The sequence below is a fragment of the Taudactylus pleione genome, unplaced genomic scaffold, assembly GCF_031769625.1.
Source record: "Taudactylus pleione unplaced genomic scaffold, aTauple2 ptg000229l, whole genome shotgun sequence".
NCBI classification, from domain to species: domain Eukaryota; kingdom Metazoa; phylum Chordata; class Amphibia; order Anura; family Myobatrachidae; genus Taudactylus; species Taudactylus pleione.
In genome coordinates, this window is record NW_028284631.1 from 5,219,602 (window position 1) to 5,247,272 (window position 27,671).

The 27,671-nt window shown below is 44.1% G+C and overlaps 1 protein-coding gene across 1 annotated transcript in view; it reads right to left on the reverse strand.

The window, feature by feature from the left end:
• Positions 1-27,671, reverse strand: part of NGEF (neuronal guanine nucleotide exchange factor) — a 151,952-nt gene that overhangs the window by 113,374 nt on the left and 10,907 nt on the right. The window contains exon 2 of the mRNA XM_088479259.1: positions 16,689-17,008. Coding sequence (XP_088335385.1) covers positions 16,689-16,944 — 256 coding nt within the window. The 5' untranslated portion in view covers positions 16,945-17,008. The remainder of the gene's footprint in view (positions 1-16,688; positions 17,009-27,671) is intronic.

Here is a 27,671-nt window from a genome sequence, read left to right on the forward strand (position 1 = left end):
ATTGCCTGCCTTTACATTTCAGTCTCGGAGTGCCAGTTATGTGTTAATCCCAAATACTCCCTGATGCGTATTACTCACTCTAAGGCAATTTCTTTCACTGTAGAAATTATAGTCTATAAATTGTCAACAGTTAATAATTCACTATAGCGATTGTATGATCAATTTGCAGGCTAGTGACAGACAAAACAATTTATAAATTATACAAAGGACTTTACTTGTCTTAATTCAGAACATACACAAGTATCTGGGGTCTTGCAGTTCTTAGGTGGCATGTCAAAAAGCAGTAGGATTGTTGGGTTTAATGGTCTGCATAGATTGTGCACAGCAAGCTCAGTGCTGGCTTCTGTCATTTGTGCTTTATTAGATGTAAGGGCTAGTCTTTTTATGTGCGCTGTAATGTGTTTTATGCTTGTTTACGAGATCCATATACGTTTATATACTAAGGAACGGAGAACTGAGAATGCCTTGCCCTCTGCAGCTAGCATAATTCAGCAACAACATGTTTAGAAGCTAGATACATTTTGCCAACTATCATCAGTATTTATATTCTGTTTGCCTATAACCCCTACTTTAATCTGGCGTTATCGCTATGGCTTTTAGTGTGTTTTCACAGTGTTCATGTAAGAGAACTGAGGGCCTGATTCAGAGCCGGACGCTCTGACAGAGCGCTCGCTCTGAATCAGGGCCGGCCCTCTGGTTTTTTAGAGCGGCCTCCTGGTGACCACCCACAGCTATAGCGAGCGGCCAGGAAGATGGTCGCAATGGTCAAGACCATCGCGACCATCAGGCTTGCGACGAGACCCTTATGGTAGGGTCTCGTTGACGCAAGTCCTAGAGTGCTTTCGGTTCAAACAGAGCCGAAAGCACTCCCACTGACATCACTTGTGATGTCAGTGGGGCCGGCCCCAGACGGTAGGCGTTCCCATGGGAACGCCTCCGTCTGGGCAGCCACGCCCCCAGCCCGTCCACCAAAGGGGGCGTGCTCTCACTCAACATCGACAGCACGCCCCCTTTGGTACGAGACCCGGAGCAACGGCTTGCCCGTCGCTATCCGGGTCTCGCGCATGCGCACGACGGAGCCATTTTTCTACTTTCCGTATTTAGGGAGACATTAGGGTGGATAGTGTAGGGCAAGGATATTCAACATGCAGCCCTCCAGCTCCTGTATAATTACACATCCCATCGCGTCCTGCAGCAGTTTACCATTAAGGCATGCTAAAACTGTGATAGGGCATGCTAGGATGTGTAGTTCCACAGTAGCTGGAAGGTCGCTTGTTGAATACCCCTGGTGTACACTCCCACATGGCACTGACCACACCCACACAGCACTGGTCACAGCTCCGTCACTACTCACAATAGGCTCTTGATCATTTTTAGCACGAGACACATGTGACCCTTAATATGGCTCAGATTCTCTTTTATTCTTCTGTGTATGCTGCTGCTTGCTTTATGTTTGCATACGTTGTAATGTAAAATCCCTTAATAGAAATGTATCATTTATGAGTGCACGTATGCAGGACTGTTTATGGTAATACATTACAAGCCCATAAAGAGCTTTCATTTTGGTATGGGTGTCCAAGACACGTTATTCTCAATGAATAAATCTGGATTCACATTATAAAAGAAATTCCTTTCACTTTTGTCTGCCTTCTCCTATTCCCTGAGACAGCCAGTCTACGATCAGTCTGGCGGACAAGAATTTCCCCAGTCAAAGGCAGCAGGGTTTATGTATCAAGCAGTGACAAGCGTGGAGAAGTGGACCAGTGGAGAAGTTGCCCATAGAAATCAATCAGTTCCTACCTTTTATTTTATAGACTGTACTTGATAAATGCTACTTCTGATTGGTTGCTATGGGCAACTTCTCCACTGGTCCACTTCTCCATGCTTTTCACTGCTTGATACATAAACCCCAGAGGCACAAAAGTCTACTTGATAGTGAACCTGGATGTACTGCACTATAGGTGACATTTACACCTTGATGCAGCAGTTTAGGAGGAACACCTGCCATACAAATCCATGTGCAGTTCGTCACAGACCTATGGGGGGAATTCAGTTGTTTTATCAATGGGTGCGAGTGCCGCAGGCACCCATTACTTATCGCGCATGTCGCCTCCAAATGCACGGGAGTAGCTGTGTAACGCAACTGTATGATTGGTGTGTATCTTATTCACTTAAAATCTGCAAAATGAATAAAATGTACATATTTAAATAGAAACTTTAAGTGTAATGGTCAGAGGTCCTATGGACCCTCTGTCTGTTAAACTTGAACCATGGGTTTGATAAAATTGTTTTTCTCACTGTAGGGCTGGTAGTGACTACAAAGAGATTATGAGGTCTATGTACTAAAGCTGATGAGAGATAAAATTGTGAGAGAAAAAGTATTAACCAATCAGCTTCTAACTGTCATTTTTCAAACACAGCTTGTAAAATGTAAGTTAGAAGCCGATTGGTTAGTGCTTTATCTCTCACAATGTTCTCTCTCTCCAGTCTTTGATAAATACCTCCCTATCTGTATAAATTCTGTTTCGCTGTAATAATGATAATTACAATGCACCTTTTTTTTTTAACTAGCTAAATGGCAGCGATAGGTTAATTTCAGGGGAATGTGTTCAGACAGAGACAACACTTCAATCCTTAATAAGTACCCCCTGTGTGTTTTCAGGATCTTCACATGTTTACATTGAAGCATCATTTCCAGCAACACACGTGAATTCATTGAAGGTCTAAAGATTCCTTCTATAATTCATGTTTGCTTTTCTGACTGCCTCCTTCCATCAGGGGACACATAAGTGAACAAGATACAGAAGCAGAATGTGACAAAACCCAGTCATACCAGTAACTCAGCACATGTAAAGAGGATCCATGAACAAATCCCCTGAAGTGAACATGAAAAAGACCAGTAGTGTTAGTAACATATTACAGGGCACTGATTTACAATCCTTATTCCATACAAATTCCAGTGTGTATTGCCTGCTGTCACTAGACAAATTCGTCCATGCGCAAGAGGAAAAATAAAACAACTGTATAGGGTAAATCTGTTTAAAATCATTTAACCACCCTGGTTACAAAGCCTGACACAAGAGCAATCTGATACAACATTCCACGATCCATCCCAGTACTAACTCCTGCATGTTTGTCAATGTTTCTTGAAAGCATTGTAAAGGCAAAACAATTAACTAATCTTTAATCCAATCAGGAATAGTCAGATGCTAAGGGCCATATAAAGTGCAAATGTGCCTGTTTTATTGCAACTGTATATGGTTTGTTTTTTTTTCACATAAAAATGGTGGCGTCTGTAGGCTGTAGCAGAGGAAACTATTGTATATTCTCCTTGACATAGTTGATCAGGGCCGGCCCATCTGGCACTTGGCCTATGGCAAGGGCCGCTAGCCTGATGGGCCAGTCCAGTTGTAAACCCGGCCAAGCAGCTCCGCCTCTTGGCGCTCTGCTCGGCCATGATACTGAAAGACTGAGGTGTGCCGCGCCCCCCTGGCCAGGTCCCTGTCACTCGTGGCACACCCCAGTGAGGCTAAACCACGCCCTCTTTTGCAGGCAGCCAGGGCTTATCTGAAGCCCCAGTCTGTCCCTGTAGTTGGTCATATTAGGGCATAAAGTGACATTTTTACTGTTTTGACCATGTGCATTTTCAGGTGTGTCTGCAGATGTGTAAGGAAAGATAGGTCTCCCTTTCATGGGGGGGCTGTTTCAGGAATATGGAAATGGGAGTGCAATTTATAACATGGCTGGTGAACATTTCTGCGTAGTTTTTTGGCATGCTCGTAATCTGTAGACGATAAAAAACCACATCCATTTTCAGAAGGTCTGCATTGCATTGTCCATAGGCAGGAATTAAATGGCTTCAACCTAATTCTACTTGGCATTTTATTTTTCATCCAATTGTCCCTGCTTCAATCCATCCTATATCCATCAGCAGGACTGCTTTTTCCTCTCTCGTAGCTCCACATACACTGCACCAAATCACTACAGAGGCTCCCCATTGCCTCCAATATCCAATTCAAATAACTCCCTCACCGACAAAGCCCTCAACAACACAATGCCTTTCTACATCTCTAATATTATCTTGAAATACTCTCCTTCATGCGCATGTTTATCTGCCTCTAACTTTGCCTTGTTAATTCTCTGAAAACAACCTCTCACCTCTGCTTACAAGACTTCTCCCATGTCACTACCTATTTATGGAAATAGGGATGTCCACCAACCATTGATAATTGAGACAATTGAAGATTTGCTACCATTGGTTGATGGTTTTACCATTGCTGGAAGAGAACCAATGGCAACGCAGCATTGTTTTTTTTCCATCTGTTGTTATTCGATCCCGCCCTCCGATTGCATATAGCATAGCCCCACCTAGTCTTCTTATTGGCCCATCGCTGCCACGTGTCCCCTCTAGTGAAACCCATTGATGGTTCAAATGAGATGCAGTCAGGAAGCCAACAGTCACAATGCAGACCGCTGGCATCCCGACTGTCTAATCCTGGCAGGGGTCTAATGACAGGCGTCGACATACCGATGCCTGTCATTTTACCTACGCCGGGAGCCCGACTCCCGGCATACCAATTGAAGGTAACCCGGGCGGCGGACGTGGACAGCAGCAGGGGGGGAGGGTTAGGTTAGGGGAAGAGGGGTTAGGGATAGATACCCCCGGGCAGGGCCGTTGAGAGCGCTGCGGGGTCCCCGGTAAAGAGGGGGTGTGGCCTAATCGCGGGAGGCGTGGCCACGCCCCCTCGAATAAAAAAAAGTTTAAAAAAAGTATATATTTGCAGCGCAGGGGAGGGGGGCGCTGTGAGCCCCTCAGCCCGGCGCAAAGCCAGGGGGGGCGCGATCAGTGTGATCGCTCCCCCTCTCAGGCATAGGAGATTGCTGTGGCTGCTAAGCAGCAGCCACAGCAATCTCCCACTGCATCTCAGCACACGCTGTGTGCTGGGAGATCGTGAGGAGGGAGGGGGGGGCGGCGCCAGACCCGGGCCCCCGCCGGGCCCCTCTGGAAGCCCGGGCAAATTGTACCCTCCCCCCCTTCTTGGCACCGCTGCCCCCCGGGGGGGGGGGTTAGGTTTAGGCACTTACAGGGGGAGGTTAGGCACCCCTAAGGGTGGGTTAGGTTAGTAAATATAGAAAATACGTGCCTGTCGGGATCTTCACTGCCGATGCATTTCAAACCATCAATGGCTTCCTATTGATGTTTCCTGCCATTGATGGAAATAACAGTTTGCCCCAGTGATGGAATGTACAGTTGGCACCATCATTGGTGTACCATTCAATTGCCATTCGTACATGGAAGTTCCTTGCCTGATCAGACTTTCTTTGGCTTATAAAACTTTATTTGCTCTTTGAAAAGCCACCCGGTTACTAGAAGCTAGCTTGCGCTCAGGTATACTACTCACACTCGTACACCCTCCCTACTGTCCTAATAATAGTTAGTTGATTTTGATCTATTTAGTAATTCTTCTGAGTACCACCACAAAAACAAATCCCATGGCTTTCACCAATGGTAGTCACACCTCTTCTCTTTATCTCTTCGCAAACAGACTGGAAGCCTAAATATCTAAAGGTTTATTACACCTTAAATGACCAAAACAATTATTGAGCTATGCGAACTTTCCCAGGAATAATATTTTTATTCGCAAAGCTAATTAAAAAAAAAAAAAAGATTACATCTTTCATTTAGTCTGATATCTGATTTAATATCTTGATTTTATCGGTATTAGACAGGGAAACGTGGGCACAAAACACAAGAATTACTTTTGCTATTCAATTAGAGCCACCCCAGAAACCCCTGTTTTGTATGGGAATAAGAGATATACAAGTATGTACATTTAAGTAATTATAGTGTTATCATATTTAACTTGTTCTTCCTGATCATTTTTTAATTCAAAAGGTGACCGTGTGGAGGGAATCGGTATGAATTTGCGTCCGGCTGTTTAAATCCAGACAGCGGCTGGCCGACATGGCTGAAAATCCTGATCATCCCAAGGTAAGTATTAACTAACCTAACCTCCCCCCCTAACCCTCCTTAGGGGTGCCTAACCCTAATCCCCCCTCTCAGTGCCTAAACCTAACCCCCCCTTCCCCGCCAACTAAACCTAAGTCCCCTGGGGTGGTGCCTAATCCTCTCTTCCCCTAGCCTAACCCTAACCTCGCGAGGGGGTGCCTAACCCTAAATCCCCCCCCCGGGATCCCTAAACCTAGCCCACACGGCTGTCCACAGCGGCGCCTAGCATCACTTTGATCGGGATGTCGGGCGCCAGTCTCCCGGCGTCGGTAAAATGACAGGCATCTAAATTTAGACGTCTGTCATTTAACCCTCACCGGGATAAAGCAGTCGGGAAGCCGGCTGTCGGAATTACGTCCGCCAGCTTCCTGACTGCATACCGTGTGGAGTAATCTGCGATTCCCACAGTCCACCCCCCTGCCTATTTGTATCACATACAGACCTTAAATTTATGTTACATCATTACATTCTTATTACAAACATGTAAGCTCTTAGCACTTCAGCAGTTATCATACAGGGGTAGATGCACCAAACTTTCTGAAGAGTTCAAGTGAAGGCATTGGCCCAATCAGCTTCTAGCTATAATTTATCAAGTGTATTCTATAAAAATTATAGCTACAATCTGATTGGTTGCTATGGGCAACTTTTCCACCTGTACTCTTTCGAAGGTTTGGTACATCTCCCCAACTGCGATTCACTTTGAAATCTGTGTAAAAAGATCAGGGGGCAAAATGCAAAAAAGGTATGGTCCTTGTCCCACCCCACTGAATTTGACATTGGGAGGCCCAGCTAACAGCAGATAGCTACTGTGCACCACCACCAATTTTCAAACTACACCACAGAATCATGTTTAGAATAGGTCCAACCAGGGCCGTAACTTAGGGTGGTGCGACCAGTGCCACCGCACAGGGCACCACAGGGCAGGGGGGGGGGGGTGCTGTTCAGGCCTTTCAATTTTCTGTTTATAATCATACTCACTTGTAGCTTCCATTATTTTATCCCCAGCAACTCCTGGCCTCCCTAATCTCTTCCCTGGCCCTTCCCCATGAGGCCATGCCCCTTTTTTCAGGTGTGTTTTGTCCCTTTTTGAAAAATAGTGGGGGGGGGGCGCCAATGCTCTTTCTGGCACAGGGCACCAAAAAAGTCTAGTTATGGCTCTGGGCCCAGCAACCATCCCATGTTCCAACCCTCCACTGCCATAGCTCTCCATAGTTACCTGCACCACTGCCATACACATATATACAGTATGCCTATGTGGGCCTCGCCAAACGGGGCTGTCGTGGCTTATTATATTGTTGCACTATATAGCCATGTAAACAGCATTGTGTGTGGCATGTGAACATACCTTGCATTCAAATTTGGTCAGTGTTCCATTATACAGTTGTTACCAGCTAATATAGAAGATTTCATTGGCCATGCATGTGTATATAATCTGTTACAGATTCTCGGCATATTGCTATTAGTAGGGATTATTATTAGTGGATGAAAGCTGCAAGGGGAATAAGGTAATAGATACTGCATGGAGAGATTGCTTTCTTCTCAGTTTTATATGATACACAAGCGATCATTTCATGGAATTGGGACATAATGAATAGGGCTAATGCAGTTAATGAATATCTATTTTTATAGTATGTGCAACCACACCTAGTAACATCTCCAGTGTGTACAACAAACACAGGCTTCAGAGGACTTTGTTACATAAGATAAAGTAATAATGTGACCTTTATAAAGTAGAGGAGGCTCACGCATAGTACTGTATCTTGTGTGAAATCTCTCGCATACCCATATTTTCATATCATTTGGGAGCAGTGGCTGATTTTACCTAGGGGCTGCAGGGCAAGTACAATCTCCCCCCTCCCAGAAAACCCCCAATACGTGTACTGGCATCATACTGGAAGCCCTATCTTCTGCTAATCACAAGCCAGACTGTCAGTCCCAGGGGGAGGTATTTTCTCCCCCCTGGGACTGACAGTGCAGATGGCCATTAGCAATAAATGCATCCAGTCTCAAAGGGCTGCGGTAGATGCAGCCTCTGAAAGGCAGGTTTTGTGCACATTACCTCCCCGGCTAGATTTTCTGCGCATGCTCAAAAGATACTTATGGAGTCCAGGCTGGCGCTCACCTGAGATGCAGCCCTGGATTTAAAATGGTAGGAGCCACCACTGCTGGGGAGTATGGAATCGGGAGGGGCTGCTGCACACAGAGGCTGTGACCACATCATGGGAGACATAGTCACACCCTAAATGACATTTTTAGCCAAAGTACTCCAGAATTTTCGAGGAGCAGATGACCCTCCTGAATCTGTTCCTATTGAAATGGACAGGAGAGGGGGACATGAGGGGGCAAATCTAATGACGAAAACACCTATAACCAATAGCTGGGTACACACCAGGCAATATTCGATATATGTCGCAAGTGTGTCGGCGGGTGTGTACCCCTAATATGTCTGTGAATGACGTTGACAGACATATCGCATTAGCTGTGCATTTGCTGGTGTGCACCGGCGACCTGCCGATCGCCCATACACAAAATCCCAGCAAGTTACCTATACATCCCTGTCCCAGTGTATTAACCCACCAATCTCCTTAAGGTTAGGTGGATAGATTATTTTTCACCTACTTTTGAAGCAACAAAGTATTGGACTGATTAATTACATAGGTAACCCAGTTCCGATGTGGCCCACCGTCCTTATACACCAGTATGGGAAACCACATTCATCAAGTTCTCAGAGTTTGATTGTGGGAAGGAGGTCCAGGTTGCAAAGAGAGACCTGTTGAAAACCCATCTTCCCCCTCCAGCCTTGCACCCCTGTTGACAGTGTAAACCTCTTGTGCTACCCATTCGTGGTGGAATCAACACTGTTAAGGCTCACAGGGACAGCTGCTTTTTTTTTTTTTTTTTTTTTTTTTTTTATACACTGCTGCAACTCATAGCAAGTCTAGTGCTTGCCATTCCCCATAATGATGCATGATGGAGAAGTACAGCCAGTTTAAATACTTGTAGAAAAATGTCAACTTTGTTCAACCACAGCAGAGGTTTCAGATATTTGTAGAGGGGTAATATACAGACTGATATATACAAAATGCCTTTCTACTTTTTGAAGAAATTGGTCATCAGGTTCTGGATTATTATTTAATTTATACATTGCAGTGCTTTGTGGACTATGTACTGTATGTGTAAAACAAGTGGCGTTCTACTGTGGCCCTGCTAGCCCAGCTTGGGTCCCAAGTGTAGCTGCGTTACACTCTATGCCAGTGGTCAGAGAACAGGGGTAAATTACCCCACATGGGGTAAAAATGAAATATGCATGCCCGGCTGTGCCGCAGGGAGGGTCTAAGCCGGACGCCCGCTGAGATGTTATTTACCAGTGGGCGCCCGGCTCCTTTCCTCCAGTGCCGCATTAGCCGGAGCCTGGAGTTCTCTTCTGAACTCCAGCTTCCACCTCTCTCCATGCGCACTATGGGAGAGACGTCATGACGTCTCTCCCATAGTTCCGAGGAGCAGCCGGGCGGACAGGATGGCGGCGGATGCAGGAGCGGGGATTAAGGTAAGTTGTTGTTTTTTGTACAAGCGGCACTACAGGGGCATTATATGGGGGCACTACTACAGAGGCACTACTATATGATTTCCTTCCTTTCAAATCAAGGGGGTAACGTCGGCGTATCTAAATATATTTTGGGGTAAAAGGTAAAAAAGTTCCCTGACCCCTTGCTCTATGCTCTCTCGGGTGCCGCTTCCTAATTCAGTTCCTCTAGACAGAGGTGCTGTGACACACGAGGCAGCCACACCAAGCAGTATATAACACGTGACTAGACTTGGAAGTGGAGCTACTTTACAAGCACTCTCTCAGACAGAGGCATAAATACAATGAGAGCCCAGAACCTGCTGACATGTTCTCATTAAGAATAATTTCCAATGTTGCTTTACATGAATGCTGCTGATACTTTTCACCCAACAAAGAGAATCGAACTGTTACAGTTTAAAAAAAAAAAAAAAAAAGCAATAAATACACAAAAGATTTTCTGAACAAAAAGGAGTGGTGGAATACGGATGTTAATAATTGTCAGACTTAGTACAGATAAATGATAACATTGTTTGTAGTGTTTCATGAGTTACCTATCAGCTCTTTTCAAAAGGAGATACATACAAATGGGGCCAGGATTATTTTTCCTCTAAATTCATTCTTTCATGAAAAGTCCCCGACTGTCAGTGGTTATAATTTTATGCTAGGTACGCACTTGTCGATATATAGCATTCATTCGCCGAATGATATATCATGAGTGCAACGGCAAGTGTGTATACCAGATATGTCTTTGAACAACGTCGTTCACAGATAGATCAGGTCGGTCCTGCAGCACAGCAGAAGCTGGTATATCTAAAAGTTATATATGTGCATGTGTGTACGGGCGACCCGCTGACTGCCCGTATGCTGGCTGCAGGGACCGCCGACACAGACATGGATGGATGGATGGATGGATGTTGCAATAGTTGAGGCAGGAGATGATGAGAGAATAGATGAGAGCTCTGGTTGTAGCTTGCCAAACAAAGGGAGTATTCTAGCAGTATTTTGTAGATGGAGGAGAGAGTACATAAGATGTCAAGAGAGTAGAGGTAGATTTTGATGTCATCGCATAGAGGTGGCACTATAAGATGATTGATCAAATCAGTTCACAAAGAGAAAGAGGTGTACAGTTAAAAAAGCAGAGGGTCGGGAATAGAGCCTTGTGAGACCCCAATGGTTATTGGCAGTGTAGGAGAGGATGTGCCACAAGTAGAAAGACTGCAGTTCTGTAAGTGGAATATGAACAAGGAAGGAACATGAATGCCAACAGAGTGAACAGTACACGAGAAGAGGGTGACCAACAGTGCCAAAAGCAACGGAGGTCTAAGGGCCTGATTCACTATGATCGTAATATTTCATGCACACACACTTCAACTGTGATAGTATGCTAATCCATTGCGATCGCAATGCAAACTCAGCACAACATAAGGGCACCCACTTTACATTGACGGAGATTTCCTGGCATTCCCTCTAAACTGCGGCGGCTGGCTGCGGACCCCATTGGGTCACCGCAGCCAGCTGATGTCACGCAGATTATCCGATGCTGCGTTGGACAATACAGCTCGGATAAGTAATGCACAGGAGGCGTGATGCTTCATTTGCCTGGTGACTTGTGATTTTATATTAAGAGTTATGTTTTAGTCAATTTATTTCTACACTTTATTGAAGTTGTGCCCCCCCAAAAAAGTTTTTTCCTCTTTTGGATATCCCTGCAGATTCCTTCTTCAGGTTTCTTGTGGGAGTATTCTTTCAATATGTATTTATAAAGTAGTTTGGAGGCAAGGAGGAGGAGAGAAAAAGGTCAGTACTTGGTAAGGGAGGCTAAGTCAAGGAATGGGTTTATTAGGATTGGTAAGAGGAGTGTGTGCGTAAAGAACAATGGAAATGTGCCAGTGGGGTGAGACAGACTGAAGCGGTGAGCTAGGGGTAGGCATACAATGGGGGAGATGGTGTAGAGAAATAGGAAGGGAATAGAGTGGAGGGTGGATGTTTTATGGCGAAATGAATAAAGAGGCTTGTCCTGGGTAACTAGGAAGAATGAACTGAGGGCCTGATTCAGACCCGTTCACGAGCTCTGAGCGCTCGCAAGCGGGTCGATGGTGCCCTAGTGCGCATGATGGAGGGAGCTCCGTCGTGCGCATTCGCGAGACCCGCATAGCAACAGCCAGCCGTCGCTATGGGTCTCGCACCAAAGGGTGCGTGCTGTCGATAGTGAGTAACAGTACGCCCCCTTTGGTGGGCATGCCGGGGGCGTGGCTGCCCAGACGGAGGCGTTCCCATGGGAACGCCTACCGTCTGGAGCCGGCCCCACTGACATCACTAGTGATGTCAGTGGGAGTGCTTTTGGCTCTGATAGAGCCAAAAGCACTCCTGGGCTTGCGGTAGCGAGACCCTACCGCAGGGTCTTGTCACAAGCCCGATGGTCACGATGGTCTTGACCATCGCGACCATCTTTTTGGCCGCTCGCATAAGCTGTGGGTGGTCACCCACAGCTATGCGAGCGGCCAGGAGGCCGCTCCAATTTTAGGTAGGAGGGCCCTGATTCAGAGCGAGTGCTCTGGTCAGAGCGTCCGGCTCTGAATCAGGCCCTGAGGCTGTTATGGGGGTGTAGAAGAATATGCTTACCTATTTAATTCACCTATCTTACAGTTTCTAATATGTTTAATTCAAGCAATCCCCAATTTTGATGCAAGAAGGAATGGTTTGTAAAAAAAAAACAGGGGATGTCAGAGACCACTCACTTGTAAAGAAACCAGCTATGTATATGCTCCTACTATTCTTTTAAAGAAGATGCACACTTTTTTTTTTTATATCCTCCCCAAATTAGGTGATTAGCAAACAACTAAATACAGATTGCCACAGCAGGACTTTCACCTTTAACGACATCAGTTACACAATATGTCAGCAGGATTGCTTGTCTGTGTGCCTGATTCAGCATGGATCGATATTCTGCTTATACGCACGCAACGCAGTTGCTAATATCAGCGGTGATATGTGTATGATCGCAGCCTGACATAAGGACGCCCACTTACCCTTACTCACATCCGTATACTTGGCCAACAGAGAGAAACTAAATCGGTAACATCGGACCCATATGCACAGTTAAGGAAGGTCAGACCTCATTCCGGAATTGCTTACTACAGCGCACGCTATGAGACCTCAGGTTGCGCCTGGTATCGTAGTGGCTAATTTATGCACGCCCATGCAACGCCGCTTAAACGCACTGACACACCTGCGTTCGCCCGACCACCCCCATCACCACCGCAGGTCAATCACTCTGCCATGGGTCTGTGTATGCTCTGCGATCGCTTGCCTGGCTCGCGCACTGTGAAGCATGCGCAGTGTGATTTTATCAGCCGATTGCGTGTGTACAAGGAACTGCATTAATTGCTGAATCACGCCCTATGTCCTGTGTCTGTTTTCTGCCTGCTATGCAGTTGACTTTGCTATTCTACGAATAGTGGACTATCATTCTGTGGACCTGTGCAGTTCTAACTGCTAGATGCTGTCCTCTTTAACCTTAGGAGCTGATTCAGACCTGCTCGCTAGGATGCGTTCGCTCGTAGTTGGCCAATTTCTGCAATCTGCGCATGCGCAAACCAGTGCAAGAGATCGGAAAGTGTTCGCTCGCTGCGCATAGACAGCCTAGCAGAGTGAGTGACAGGAGAAGCCATTTGTGGATAGTGACAGGGGTTGGCCACTAGAAACGGGGGAGGGGAGGTGCGAACGCCGTTTCAGAGGTGTGCATAATTAACAGGCAGCGTCATAGTACACGTCACCTGGTTGTATTTCACACTGAAGTAATCGCAGTGCTTGCGACAGGGTATAGTCAACCTCAAGTGCTACGATGGCATCCGATGGTGCTCGATGTACCAATGGTTTCATGCACTTCCAGGAGATGACGTGCGCAAGTGGGCGTCTTATGAATGGCTGCACAAAGTGATCGCACGCCAAGACATAGTGGGCCTGCTAATGTCTTCCCGTGCGATCGCCTGCTTGCTGGGCATGCGCAGGATTTGCATACGCTGGGTGCGAGTGAACGCATCTAGCGAACGGGTCTGAATGAGCTCCTTAGTGGGTTTGTTTGCTGTTAGCGATTTCAGCAGTTTCCAGGTCTCAGCAGCAGTTTGTTGCTTCTAATGAGGTTTGTGACTGATTAATTATTATCATCATCATCCTTTATTTATATGGCGCTACAAGTGTTCCGCAGCTCCTTACAAAGTACATAATGACAATTTATTTAAAGAACTTTAAAAACAGGTTGGGTTGGTGATTTATGAAACATGGTGGTATTAATGGTTATATGACTGGAATACAGAAGTTATGTGCTTTTATTCAACTTGGCTAATTTTCTATAATTGTTTTGCAGTATTACACTATATGGGCTCATTCCTGTTAGGTGCGAGTTGGGTCCCATGAGCCATTCTCACGGCAAACTCATACTGTGAATTTGGCTAATAAACATATTTTCAGTTAAATTTCTCTAAAAAGCGCAATAGTGGGTTAAATGATGTGGGACAGGTATGTGGAGGTGTAAATGATGTGGGACAGGTATGTGGAGGTGTAAATGATGTGGGAGAGGTATGTGGAAGGTGCAAATGATGTGGGACAGGTACAGTATGTGGGGGTGTAAATGTTGTGTGACAGCTATGTGGAGGTGTAAATGATATAGGATAGCTATGTGGAGGTGTAAATGATGTAGGACAGGTATGTGGAGGTGTAAATGATGTGGGACAGGTATATGGAGGTGTTGTATTGACAGGAGAACATGCAGATGAGAGGTAAAAGTTTTTATTTCAACTTTTTACAAACTTGAATAAAAACACTAAAATATTATTTTACAGAGATTTTCTGTACCCCAAAATGCTGGAAAGACTGTATTCATGGTTGGAAAACGATAGCAGACGAGTGTTTTTCATCAAATCACAAAATCAGCCATTTGACATCTTTTAAAAACCTCCAGTAGTTTACTTGTGGCCACTAACAGCCTTCTATATGGTCCTGCTATCTTAGTTAACACCTTTTTGGGGTCCAGGATGGTTTCCCCACTTTTTCATGCACTTCTCCCAGGTCACATTTTGTATATAAGTCGCACACTCTCACCGCCTATACCACAAATTGCCATTTCTAGTTGGATCTTGCATTTCTCAGGTGCGCGCATTCATGCTATGTCTGCAAGTTTCATGAAACAAACTCGCATTTGCAAACCAAAATCGGATTGAGCCCTAATATTATTTTTCTCTTTACTACAAATAGTTACTGGATACTTTGTATTCTTGAGATAACTTCCTAATCTCATACTGAAACAGATTGTATGCCTGTATCTCTTCTTATGATTGATTCTCAAACATAGAGGTGATAACATTTACATAAAATTACCGAAAATAAAGGGAAAGTTAAAGAACATGGAAGTAAAAGAGAACATCCCCTAAATATTTACTTTTAAGTATAGTGAGATTACATTTCCACCCAGTCAACTAAAAACAGCAAAATACTTCTGTTTCCAGTCAATGATACTAAAATGTGGCTGTGATGAGCCAAAACCTCAAATAGCAAAATAAATATTATGCCCATGTGCAACAGAGTTTAACCAATCACACAGCTCTATGAAATCTCAACCTTATGAAATGTATTTGTAGCCACTCAGTGAGCAGTAGCAATGCCCTGCCCAGCTCTAGATAGGTCAGTGTTCAAATTAATGGGCAAACAACAAGTTAGATGGAGTTAGACAACCACAAGCATTTCTCTTATTTCAGATATACTATTTTGTTTATCTATACATTTTATACATATATACTGTACATACACTATTCACTAATGATAGAAAAAAATCTTTATCCAAATAAAGCATTTTTGATGTGGTATAAGTAATGTCATGATCCTTCATAAAGAATTTAACGTGGAAATAAACGGATTTATTTATTTATTTTATCAGAAGGGCCATTATCCTTCTTTGAAACAGCTCCGTTTGCTCAAATCAAGTTTTTGTGTCAATGCACGTTTCGTTTACCTGGTCACTTACTTAGATCAACTTCCATGTTAGGAGCAATATACCTTACACAGATTCATTTTTGACCAATTTACTGTACTCAAGTAAATATTGTATTCCCATTATCATACAGGTGTATTTGCTCTCTGTGCATTTATTACAGCACCAGCCCTTTCAGAGAGCTCATCAGTTCCCAATCAGAAAAGGCAGATGTTGTAAAAATTGTTAATTATTAAATGCGTAACGAGTTCATGGAGTATATTTCTATGTGGGTCTTTGTACTGGCCATAGGGCTTCACTTCATTCTGCCACATTACTCAGATGGTAGAAAACAAAGAAATTACAGAGAATTTTTTTTACATTTTTGAATAAAGCATGTTATCTATGTTTGAAAATGATCAAATATTTAGAATTTTTTTTTTTAACCATTTATATATTTATTTATTTGCGCACAGGCCTAGACTGTCAGTGCCATTGCGCATAGAAATGCTGGTTGGACAGCTTGAATATACATATATTTTGGCAGAGACTGGACTGGCAAAGCAATAAGTTAACCCTTACTGCTACTGCTCTAGGCCAGTATCGCAGAGTCAGTGGAGTATCACTCATTTGCTTCAATGATATTTCATAATAAATCAAGGCAATAACAGATTTTCTATTGGCTTGATAATCACCAATGGAAAATCATCGCTATCTCCGCTTGTTAAAAAACGGGCACGTATTTCTCTTCTATTTATAGCACATTCCAACTGCATTGCAAATACACTGGGTGTGAACAAACCCTATGGATTCACTTTTATTAAACTGAACACTGCTTACAAAGATCAGGGAGCAAGTCACCTAACAATACATTTTATGGACCCCCTAAGGAAGGTGGCACATGGGGGAGCAAGCAGCTACCATCAATGATATGATGTTTATGAATGTGGTTTGCAGAGTGACACTGCTAACTGTCCTATTTCTTAACATTGTGGGAAAGAGTTAATGAATGATAACAGATCTGGCTCCAGTAAGGTTTTATCGAACAGTAGATTAGTCATTTTACCTGCCTGCCACAGGCATTCAAGTGTCCAGGCCTGACGCCACACATGTATCTCGCTCTGAGATGCCATCTAGTTTCCACTCACCAGAATTCTGTGTTTGTATTTCCATGCTTTCTCTACCGATCTGCCTGTCTCTCCGATGCTTCCGCGCTCTCATTGATGTGTAAAAACGTGAGTGCCTACGGATAGGAATGTAACGTGGCTGCTCGCAGCCCTCCATGATTTCTTCATCTCCTTCCTCTTCCTCCAAGACATGGTTTTGTCTCATTGAAAAGACCTGGGTCGGGGTCCGTGTGTCAAGTCCCATTACGCTTTCTGGTTCTCTAGTAAAACGCCTCATCTCTTCACCTCACCTCAAAATGCAGGAGACAGGTGATCCGTCTTCATTTCATATTATATCATCGCTGTGGATGGGAAGAAAAAGCACACAAAAACACTTTAATTTAAAAAAAAACAAAACAAAACAAAAAAAAAAGACATGCAATAATAAAAAAAAAAATACAAGTCTAAGCATTTTTAAAAAACCTTCAAGCTGGATATTTATATATCTCCACAGTTTTTAGGGCGCACTCACATCAATGAAAGTCATCATCCACTGGGGTGCATCCAGGACTTGGAGTCCAAACATATAGAACAATAAATGGAGCACTCACCAGATTTTTGGAAAAATAGCAATAGGATTTATTCCATATTCATCATACCACAAGTATCAGGCTTGAGGAGGTATCTCTCAACGTTTCGGTCCATATAGGACCATCCTCAGGAGGCACAACCACACAGCAAATTTGCATCAGGGCAAGTAGCCCACCCACAAGCCAACAACACACTAACCACATCTACCAGGCCTCTATAAATACCCACAAAAGGCGCCCAAAAATCTCACCGCGCTTCAGTGCATACGTCACATAAACAAATGCACAAAACCTATCACTCACGTAATGGCGCTAAGAATGTTCAGCCACGATCACCTCATCTGCCAAGTACACAGCCTCACATCCGGCCTGCAAGGTCTGGGGGGAGGAGCTTGTGACAGACAGTAAGGATGGCCATCAACCATCGATGATCCATAATCATCGATGGTTTATGGCCGATGTCAAATGCTTTTACCATTGATGGGGGAGAACCAGATGGTTTCCCTTCATCGATGGCACAGCATAACCAAATAGCTCCACCCCGACATCCGCAAAGCCCTGCTGCCAGGTTCTGATTGTCCCACGGGCCAGTCAGTCAAAGAACAGGGCTAACCATTGGTTGGTGAAACCATCGATAGTCGTCCATTGCATAATTGGTAAACATTGATGGCTGCTTGTTATATCACCATCGATGGTAACCACACCGATGGCCATCCCTAACGTACAGGCTCCGGAGGACCCAAGTGCAGAAGAAGAATAAAGGAGAGAGAAGGAGTGGCCACCACACTGCCTGCACGGCTCTAAGCAAGCAGATTGACTCATCTCACTGACAACCAGGTGGGAGAGTCCCCGTCCACATAACACTTTAATCGTCGATTCAGTATCATTGAATAAAATTAATAATCACTTTGCATCATTGAATAGAATTAATAATCACTTTGCATCATTGAATAGAATTAATAATCACTCTGCATCATTGATGGGTAGCCACTGCTTGTAGTATAATAAAATAACAGGATAAGTACTTTATCTCACACTGTTCACAATTTGCCACCTGCCTAACATCACTGGGTTGTGACAAGTCACATTATCTAGTCATTATCTGCCACTCTATAACTCAGTCACACAGCCTGTATAGCAGACTCAGCAACTAACCAACCAGACATGTTATTATCTGTGCATACTGCATGAAGAAACTATGGGGATTAATTCCTAACAGTATCTGCTTCAGGTATGAGTTGAGTTATGATAGAACTTATGGTCAAATATTATGACTATGTGAAAATGTAAATTTACACCAATTAAAATTTGTTTCATTACTCTGTAACGGGTTGGGTATGGATTGTCGGCGGTCGGGATGCCGCTGGTCAGAACAACAACAGCGTCATCCCGACAGTCAGAATCCCGAAACCCATACGTAAGTATGCTAGCACTAACCCTAACCCTCCCCGGTGCATAAAGCTAACCTCCCCCCCTAGTGCCTAAGCCTAACTTCCCCCTCCCCGCATCTAACACTCCCACTCTGGTGCCTAAACCTAACCTCCCCCCCTAGTGCCTAAACCTAACCTCCCCCTCCCCACACCTTAAACTTAACCCTCCCCGGTGCCGAACCCTAACCGTCCCCTAGTGCCTAACCCTAATCCCGCACCCTAACCCTCCCCTAACTGCCGATACTTGGTCGGAATACCTAGTGCTTCGATCCCGATGCTGTCGGTATATCGGCGCCGGTATTTAGACAGCCGGCATCTTGCACACCAGGATGCTGACTACATCCTCTCTGTAACTGTAATTTTGCTCACTAAATTTATCACCGGCTGCATTACGGCTTACTCTTCTATACACTGAATACACTTTAGTTGGGATCTTGGAGCATAGCTGTATATTTAAATTTAAGTATAGCGGACCTACATACAGTAATCTTTTATTGAGCTGGAATAATAATAGGTTCAGGCAAATAAGGATTCCTTATTGCCACAAATTGTGGCGATAAGGAATTTTTTATATTGGTGGCAGAGCCCATATATTAAGAAATATGCCCCTAAGAGAGGAGGGATGAAAAGTGTAGGGATGTCTGATTTCTGTTACTATACAAGTACTAGCTTTTTTAAAATAGCAAAGTTTCTGGTTATGTAAAGTTGACTTAAACAAGAGTGCTTCATTGTTCTAGACATGCTTGGTTATTTTATTGCTCGAAAACCATAGAAGCCTGCTTACAAATTTTACAATACTAGTAGTATTATTAATCTTAGTAGTCCTTTAAATAACACCAGTTTAAAACCGAAGTGAAAACGGCCATAATAGCAAAGACAGAGAGTTACATATAATGGATTTAATACATTTCATTGCACTTTTTTACAGAAAATATAGCTGGAAAGGAGAGCACTGCAATTCCATTATTAGGTGCCTCTGATTTGTTGGTTTTATACTGCGGCAGGCCAAGTAGTAACTTCCACAGTATGGTAACTCCCATGCAAGACTTTCCTTTAAAAGGGGTGTGGTATAAGAGATAGACAGTAAAAAGATCGACAGTGCCTAGATAGCCATCATACGTTAGACAGTCAATATGACGACTTGGACAAAATGTTGACATATAAGAAGGTCAACAGATACAAATGGTTGAGTGTCAAAAGGTCGAGACAAAAATGGTCAACACATTTTTTCCTTCTTCACCCTAACCCAGTGGTGTAACTAATGTATGTGGCACCCAGGGCAAGACGAAAAATGCCCATGCCACGAACCCCACCCCCACTGTGTGCACGTGGCGAAAATATAGGTGTGGTCACATGCCACAAGGGGCGTGGTCACTGAAATTGGTGGCATGTCAACATGACACGGCACCGTTTCTCGTCACTCTGGGAACATTCCTTTCCATATGCACCTTAATGCCTCCAGTAGTAGTGCCCCTTATGCAATGCCCACAGTAGTAGTGCCCCGTATGCAATGCCCACTGTAGTAATGCCCCTTATGCAGTGCCCCCAGTAGTGCCCCTTACACATAAAACACACAGAACACAAAATTATGCTTACCTGAATCCCCGCTCCTGCGCCCGCTGCCATCCGCTCATCACTATTGGAGAGACGTCATGACGTCTTTCCCTTCACCCACATTCCGGGAGCTAGAAGGCGAAGCTCATAAGTAAGCCTGTAAGAGTCTGTCTGACTCTTGTGAATGTGCTACCCGGCACTGGCGGCGGTGTGTTTGTTTTAGTGTATAGTGCCGCTGTCGGACCATCGGGGTAAGTGCCTAACCCTAACCGTTGGGGTAGGTGCATAACCCTAAAAAAATTTAAAATGTGGGTTAGGTTGAAGATTAGGGTTAGAAGACAAACATTTGTTGACCATTTTTTTGTTTTGACCTTTTGTCCCTGTAGACCTATCGACTGTCTAACATCTGGTGTCTAACCTAGACATTGTCGATCTTTTACGGTCTATCTATAGTCTGGAACCCCTTAAAAAGCTATAACTAAGGGCCTGATGCTGAATATGACATTCACTTGTCTGCGTGGCATAAAATCTGCAAATGTGCAGTGTGCTGTGCCCACAAGAGCGGCAGGGGAGAGAAACGGCAGTGTAATGTAATGCAAGTACAGTAGTTGCAAATAGATGCAGACCCGCACGGGGATGCAGATATGTCTGACAGTATGCATTGTGGGTGCCAGAGGGCTGTGCAAATACACGTACCTGATAAAAAAGAAGGTCACCAGCACTGTCTAGACGATTCTGATTGGATGCTTGCGAATTTGCCGAGCTGCAACTTATGGATGCTCTCTTCACTGATCGTGTATAGATTATTATAGGATTGTATGTACATATTTTTAAATATTTTTTTTGCTGTTTTCATTTGTACACAACAGGGAATATTATACCTGTTGTATTATTTCCAGTCTGATCGTGAATCCATTTTTTACTATCAAAACAGGTGTTAGCAAATATTTCTTGTGCTTATTACCTGGTTGTGTGTATGCATATGATATAAACCTGGCTCGTACGCTACAGGGGCAGACCAGGACGCATACTCTGATACATGTGACTCAGCATATGCACAGAAATATGCTACATGCATCTATTTCAGCATCAGGCCCTAAATGTTTTAAGGACTATAGAAAATATTAGGTAAATCCATTTACTCATAGACTGACATTTTTTTTATTTATATAGTAGATATGTCTGGTGGGGTGGGGGGGGGGGGGGGGGTGTGCTTCATTAGATACCGGAGACAGTCCTGCATGAATGCACAATTGTCACTTCTGGATTGCCAGCTGCCTGCTTGGTTATAGTTTGTCAGTAAATGTTTGTGGATTTGCAGCCGGTAGCAGCAAGTGACATGTTGTGTCACACATTTCTCATTTTCACCACAGGCTGCTAACATAACAGTGCCGTTTTCTTCTAGTATATTGATAACATACAGTACCCAACACAACAGATTTACCCTGACTGGAATTTCACAGCATGACTTCTCCATACCTCAATAGAGGAAGTGTGCGGCTACTGTCATAATGGACTCTACCTATGAGTGGCAGGTTCCCCATACGTCATTCACAGACATACAGTCTGTATACACTAGCCGACATCCACATGATATATCGGCCGTTCAATTCAATGGCAGATATGTTTGCATGTGTATACCCAGCATTACCTTGTGCTGTCAACAGATCCTTACTCCTCCGAGACACCATCTTCCTAGTGATATTCGGGAAGATGGCATATGAAGATGGCACAGTGCCAAAGTCTTTGCTTTTATTGTGCGGTGCCATATTTCTGAAGAGGTCACTGGGAAGATGGCGCCATGAATGAGTAGGCACGCTTGCCAGCATGGGGTGCGTATACTCTGGGTGCAGGGTGTGTGGTTCTGGGCCTCCCCTGCACCCATTATAAATAGTTAAATACGCCTATGTTACTCACCATGTGGTGTCTCATGACTGACTTTGGATACTTTTTTTATACGGTGCTGTTTCAATTTATTTTACTTGTGATTATTAGAATTCATTTATATAGCGATAGCATACTAAACAGTGCTTTCCAAATGGGAAGAAACACAGTAATATAACAAGACTAGGGGGCCTATTCATCATACCTAAAGTTTCTCTGGAGGTAATTAGGTAGAACTCCTATGCGAGTTCTAAACCTAAGTACCGGAGGAATTCATTATTCCTCCTCCCCATAACTGTCTAGTCCGAAAAGCTGTAATTTTTGCGATGACAGCTTTTTCGGAAAATAGATAGAGATACCCATCTACTCTAACTTACCGCAGCTGGAATTCGTGCTGCTCATTGCGCGGTTACATCTGTAAAACCAGCACATGCGCAGCACTGCCTACAGCTGCGGTCATTTTGTTTCCCCCCCCCCCCTGTTCAGCACTTACCTGCCTCTGGCTCCGTCTGCTATGTTGTCACGTGTTCTCCCAGCAGAGCACAGTACTGTTTAGAAAACAAAAAATTTTTTTTTCTAAACTGTATTGTGTTCTGCCTGGACAACACAATGTCAGCATAGCAGACGGAGCCAGAGGAGAGACCAGAGCACCGGAGGAAGACGCCAAGAGACCTCACCAGCTGGAGGTGTTACCTACTATACGCCATCTCACAGTGGTGTATGGTAACACCATCAAATTCCAAAAATACGTAATTTTCGGAATTTGATGAATACCATAATTCCATATCCCCATACTAATGTATAGTGTGGAAATTAACGCAGGGGGACTTAGCAAGGAGATATCAGTGATATCTCCTGTGCCAAGTGTGTTCATGAATACTAAAATAATGTTAATTAAGGAAAATGTCCTTAAAAATGTTATTTTAGTGTTGATGAATAGGCCCCTAGGTATCAACAAACAGACAAAGGGGGGGGGGGGGGGATTACCGCAGGCTAATTCTGGGACTATTCAATTAGCCCAGAAGGCAGCCCACAGGCTGCAGTTAATGGGGATTTATATTTTGGGATCCAATTAGACCTGAAAAGAAATCCCGGATAAAAAACCTGTTTACTGGTGGCAAGACTATGGTAACACAGGTCCGGGAACTTATCCTGGAGTCTATGTGTTAAGGGATGTTACATGGGCACTTTAGCGGGTGAGAAAAAGGGGCTCCAATTGAATAGCCAAGTGTTAAAACCTGAAGATACCATCCTTTTTCACACCAGTTAAAATAGAGGGGACAATTGAATTCTCCACCCCCCCCCACAAAGAGGTAAAAGGGTGCTGCCAGGGGCATTTCATGAGAGGAGGGGGCCTGTGTGCATTCTCCATCATAGGCCCCCTCCTCTCAGTCCGGCGGGTGGCAGCATGGCCAGCATCGCACTGATAGACTCTGGGCACTAGAGTGTGCCCAGAGTCTATAGCGCATGCACAGGTCACCGGGAAAATGGCCACGGCAGCCATTTTTCCTGTACTGTGCATGTGCAAAACAACGGGATAATGGGCATGGCGGCCATTTTCCCTGACGTTCTTACGGCGCTGACATCGGCACCAACGTGGGTCTCCGGAGAGGCAAGTATAATATGGGTGCAAGGTGTGCCGGCCCCCTCTGGACCCAGGGGCCCGTGTGCACCACACCCTGCACCCATTATAAATACGCCCCTGGGTGCTGCTCACAAGCTTACACACACTCTATAACAAGATACTGTAGGACTTTGATGTATGAAGTTAAATGGGAAGTGCTCAGTGTGGCTATATGATCCAGGCACACACCAGTGTTGGGTTGGGGGTTATTAAGACTATGTAAAGGAGTGCTCATCAGGTAAATAGGTGGCTCTGGAATTTGACAAGCCTGACAGAAAAAGCGTTTTCAGGAAATAGTTGAAGGTTAGGAGGCTAAAGGGAAAGTCTTGTAGTACTAAGGAGGGAATACCACAAAGTGGGTGCAGTAATGAACGTGGAGGAAAGGAAGTTCACCTTAGTCTATATAATTTGTGCAATGTTCGCAGTGCTTACATCTATTACTATGAAAGGTGCCAAATGCATGAAACAAGATTAACTAGTTTTCTTTTTGTGTGTTGCATAGGAAAATATAACCTTAGTCTGTATTGCATGACGATGACATACAGCTTTCCCCAGGTTTTTACTGTCTGACGTACAAGCCTCCTCCTAATTGATATGCAATGAGAATGATTTTCGATTGTTAATGTTGCAATAAGTTATCATCACCATTTACCCAGTACAGTTCATCAGGGCAGCTAAGAGATATTCAGCTCCCCGGCGATGCTGTCTGGAAATGGAGAGATTCCTCCAATGCATCCTGTCTTCAGTGTATTTCAGCGGCTGTGACCCGACTTCTCACACATGTGCAGTGGAATTATACAAACAAAATTGTTTCAGAAAAAGAAAAAAAAAATATATTACTCAAACTGTATGTCATATATTTATAAAGAATGCTTTTCTTGTAAATACATAAAACCCCCTGCTATCACCATCCTGAGATAGTGATAGCAGGATGTGATCTGTGATCTTTCTTAAATAAGCTTTCTTTGTTTGCTCCAGAGAAACTCGGCAAATAGTGGGCCTGATTCAGAGCCGGATGCTCTGACAAGAGCACTCGCTCTGAATCAGGGCCCTCCTACCTCAACTTGGAACGGCCTCTTGGATGCTCGCATAGCTGTGGGTTACCACCCACAGCTATAGCGAGCATCCATGATGATGGTCGCGATGGTCAAGACCATCGCGACCATCGGGCTTGCGACGAGACCCTGCGGTAGGGTCTCGTGGCCGCAAGCCGAGGAGTGATTTTGGCTCTATCAGAGCCAAATTAACTCCCACTGACATCAATAGTGATGTCAGTGGGGCCGGACCCAGACGGTAGGCGTTCCCATGGGAACGCCTCCATCTGACAGCCACGCCCCCGGCACGCCCACCAAAGGGAGCGTGCTGTCACTCACCATCGACAGCACGCCCCCTTTGGTGCAAGACCCTGTGCGACGGCTACCCCGTCGCTCGTCGGGTCTTGCGCATGCGCATGACGGAGCTCCCTCCGTCGTGCGCATGCGCATTTGGGTACCATCAACCTACTTGCGAGCGTCCTGCGCTCGCGAGCGGGTCTGAATGAGACCCCGTGTTTCAGGCAGTAATTATTAGTAGATAAGAATAAGCCCTAAATCACGTGGAAAGGGCTTATTTCCTGTTAATAGAAAGGGGTGTTAAGTATTTACTCCAAACAGATTTATTGGTGTTTAATTTTCTGTTGGCATAGTCTTGCATACCTGCCGAATTTCTTGCTGCCCCCGTGAAGTGGGGGGCAGTCAGGTCGGCGGTGCGGGAAACGTGGCACGGGCAAGTAGGTAGTGCGATCTCGTCATTGTGGCCACAACCCAACTATAAAATGCAGCCATTACCAGCATTAAGTGGGGGCGGGGCCGTGAAAGTGGTGCGGGGCCCACAATGACGAGCAAGGGGGCTCCGGGAAGCTTGCCTACCTTTCAGCGCATCTAGGAGAGCCACACAAAATTTGTGACAGAGAGATCAAAAGTGGTGGCATTTTTTCAACATGTAACAAAAGCAGTATTGATAAAAACATGGGTCCTTATGTAATAGCCTGCAAGTTACAACTTTGGCGATTTAGCCTATACATTTAGGGGCATATGTATCAAAGCTTGATGTGAGATAAAATTGTGAGATATATATCACCAACCAATCAGCTCCTAACTATCATTTTTTAAACACAGCCTGCAAAATGCAAGTTAGAAGCTGATTGGTTGGTCATATATATCTCACAAATGTATCTCACATCAAGCTTTGATACATATGCCCTTTAGAGTTACTGCAACTCGCATGCTTTTACATAAGCACCATAGTTAAAAAGCAGCAGTGATAATATTGAGAAACATGAGATATTTCATTACACAACACTAAGTTAAGAAGGATGCAAGGTAGCAGTAAAATTATTTATATTATGGTGTCCATCTTGTCATTTTTTTTCTGGATCGTCCCTGTCCTATAGGATAACATATATAACATGGATGGCCAAGAAATGCCATGACATTCATTTAATATTTAATTTTTTAATTGGTGGTACATTTAATTGTTATTTCAGTTGTAATTTATTAAGCCCTGCTTGTAATATATTGTCACATCCAATGGCCAATGCCACAAAATACTTGTTACAACTGTATTGGTGGCAGAACTCTGCAATTTGGAAATGAGTACCTTATTTTATAATCTACAAATGTGTGTGCAAAATTTGTGGATCTAAAACCAAGAACAGCACGCGCAGGGAAATTTAAAAGCAACAAGAAAGACTTTAATGCTCAGTATTCCAACTGGCATGCTTCAAATACTTTGCTGTAACCCTCTTCCTGTCTGAAAACGTCTGCAGACTATGCTGAATAACATTTTATTAGCTTTATAATACACATGACACTCGTGAACGCCAGTCTGCAACTTGTGCTATAACTAAAGTCTTTATAAACTGGACTTGTTACCAGTAGAGAGAGGAATTATATGAGCTCAGCCAATATTTCTGAGAAAGCTGTCAATCAACTCACTAGGAGCCTATGACATCGCTGTGGCACTGTAGTAAATTTAATTATAATCTTATTTTATAAAAGAACCTCCTACAAAGACATATCTACCCTTGGCATGCCTTCCTCTCACTTAGTAGACAGATGGAAGACCCATCCCTTGTACGGCACAATTGCCTGAATATTGGCATGTCATAGAACCCATGGAGAATAGTTCTCCAAGCACAGAGGAACACTGGATTGAAGCTTGCAAATATCACTATTGAAATTTTCTTTATGTGCAAGTAGAACCTCATATGGTATCTAATCAGGTGCAGCCTGGACTAAAACATATTTATTACTTATTGGGTATTAGACCCTATAATTAAAATTTCTTAGCAACATTTTCTTTTACCATTAAACATTAACAGGAACAGGGGCTACAATAGGAGTCTGTCCCTGCGATATGTAAAAGTAAAGTGATAACTAATGCAATCACTTTACTTTTACTACGTAGGCCGGCTGCGCTACTGCTCATGCACAGCCATAAGAGCACGCATGTGTGAGAGGCCAATGCTCCCGGTTAATTGTGAGATTGGTAGCGCATAGGCTACAATGACTAACACCATCTAAAGATGGCGTTAGGTAATAGGGTCAAGCTCTGGAATGGTAAAGCAAATAGCACCACCATAGAAACCTAAGGAGGCTGTTTGTGACTTTGAAAATGCGGCACTGCATTCCCCCCCTAGGTTCATCCAGGGGCTACTTAAAATTTCCAGATATCACACAAAAACAAGTGTTTGGGGATATCCTTCACATTTCTTTTGTTAAATAGAGCCCTAAGTAAATTTAGTTCAGTAGGATCTAACAGCCATCTGTGTGTGGACTGCTTACACTCTGCTTAACTGTTCAATAGAGCTATTAGATGGCTGTAATTAAGTAATGGTGGGGGACCCTTTCATACCTAGATACACCCCTATGGCCATGCTTCCCAAGGCCTCTAATAGAGCTGT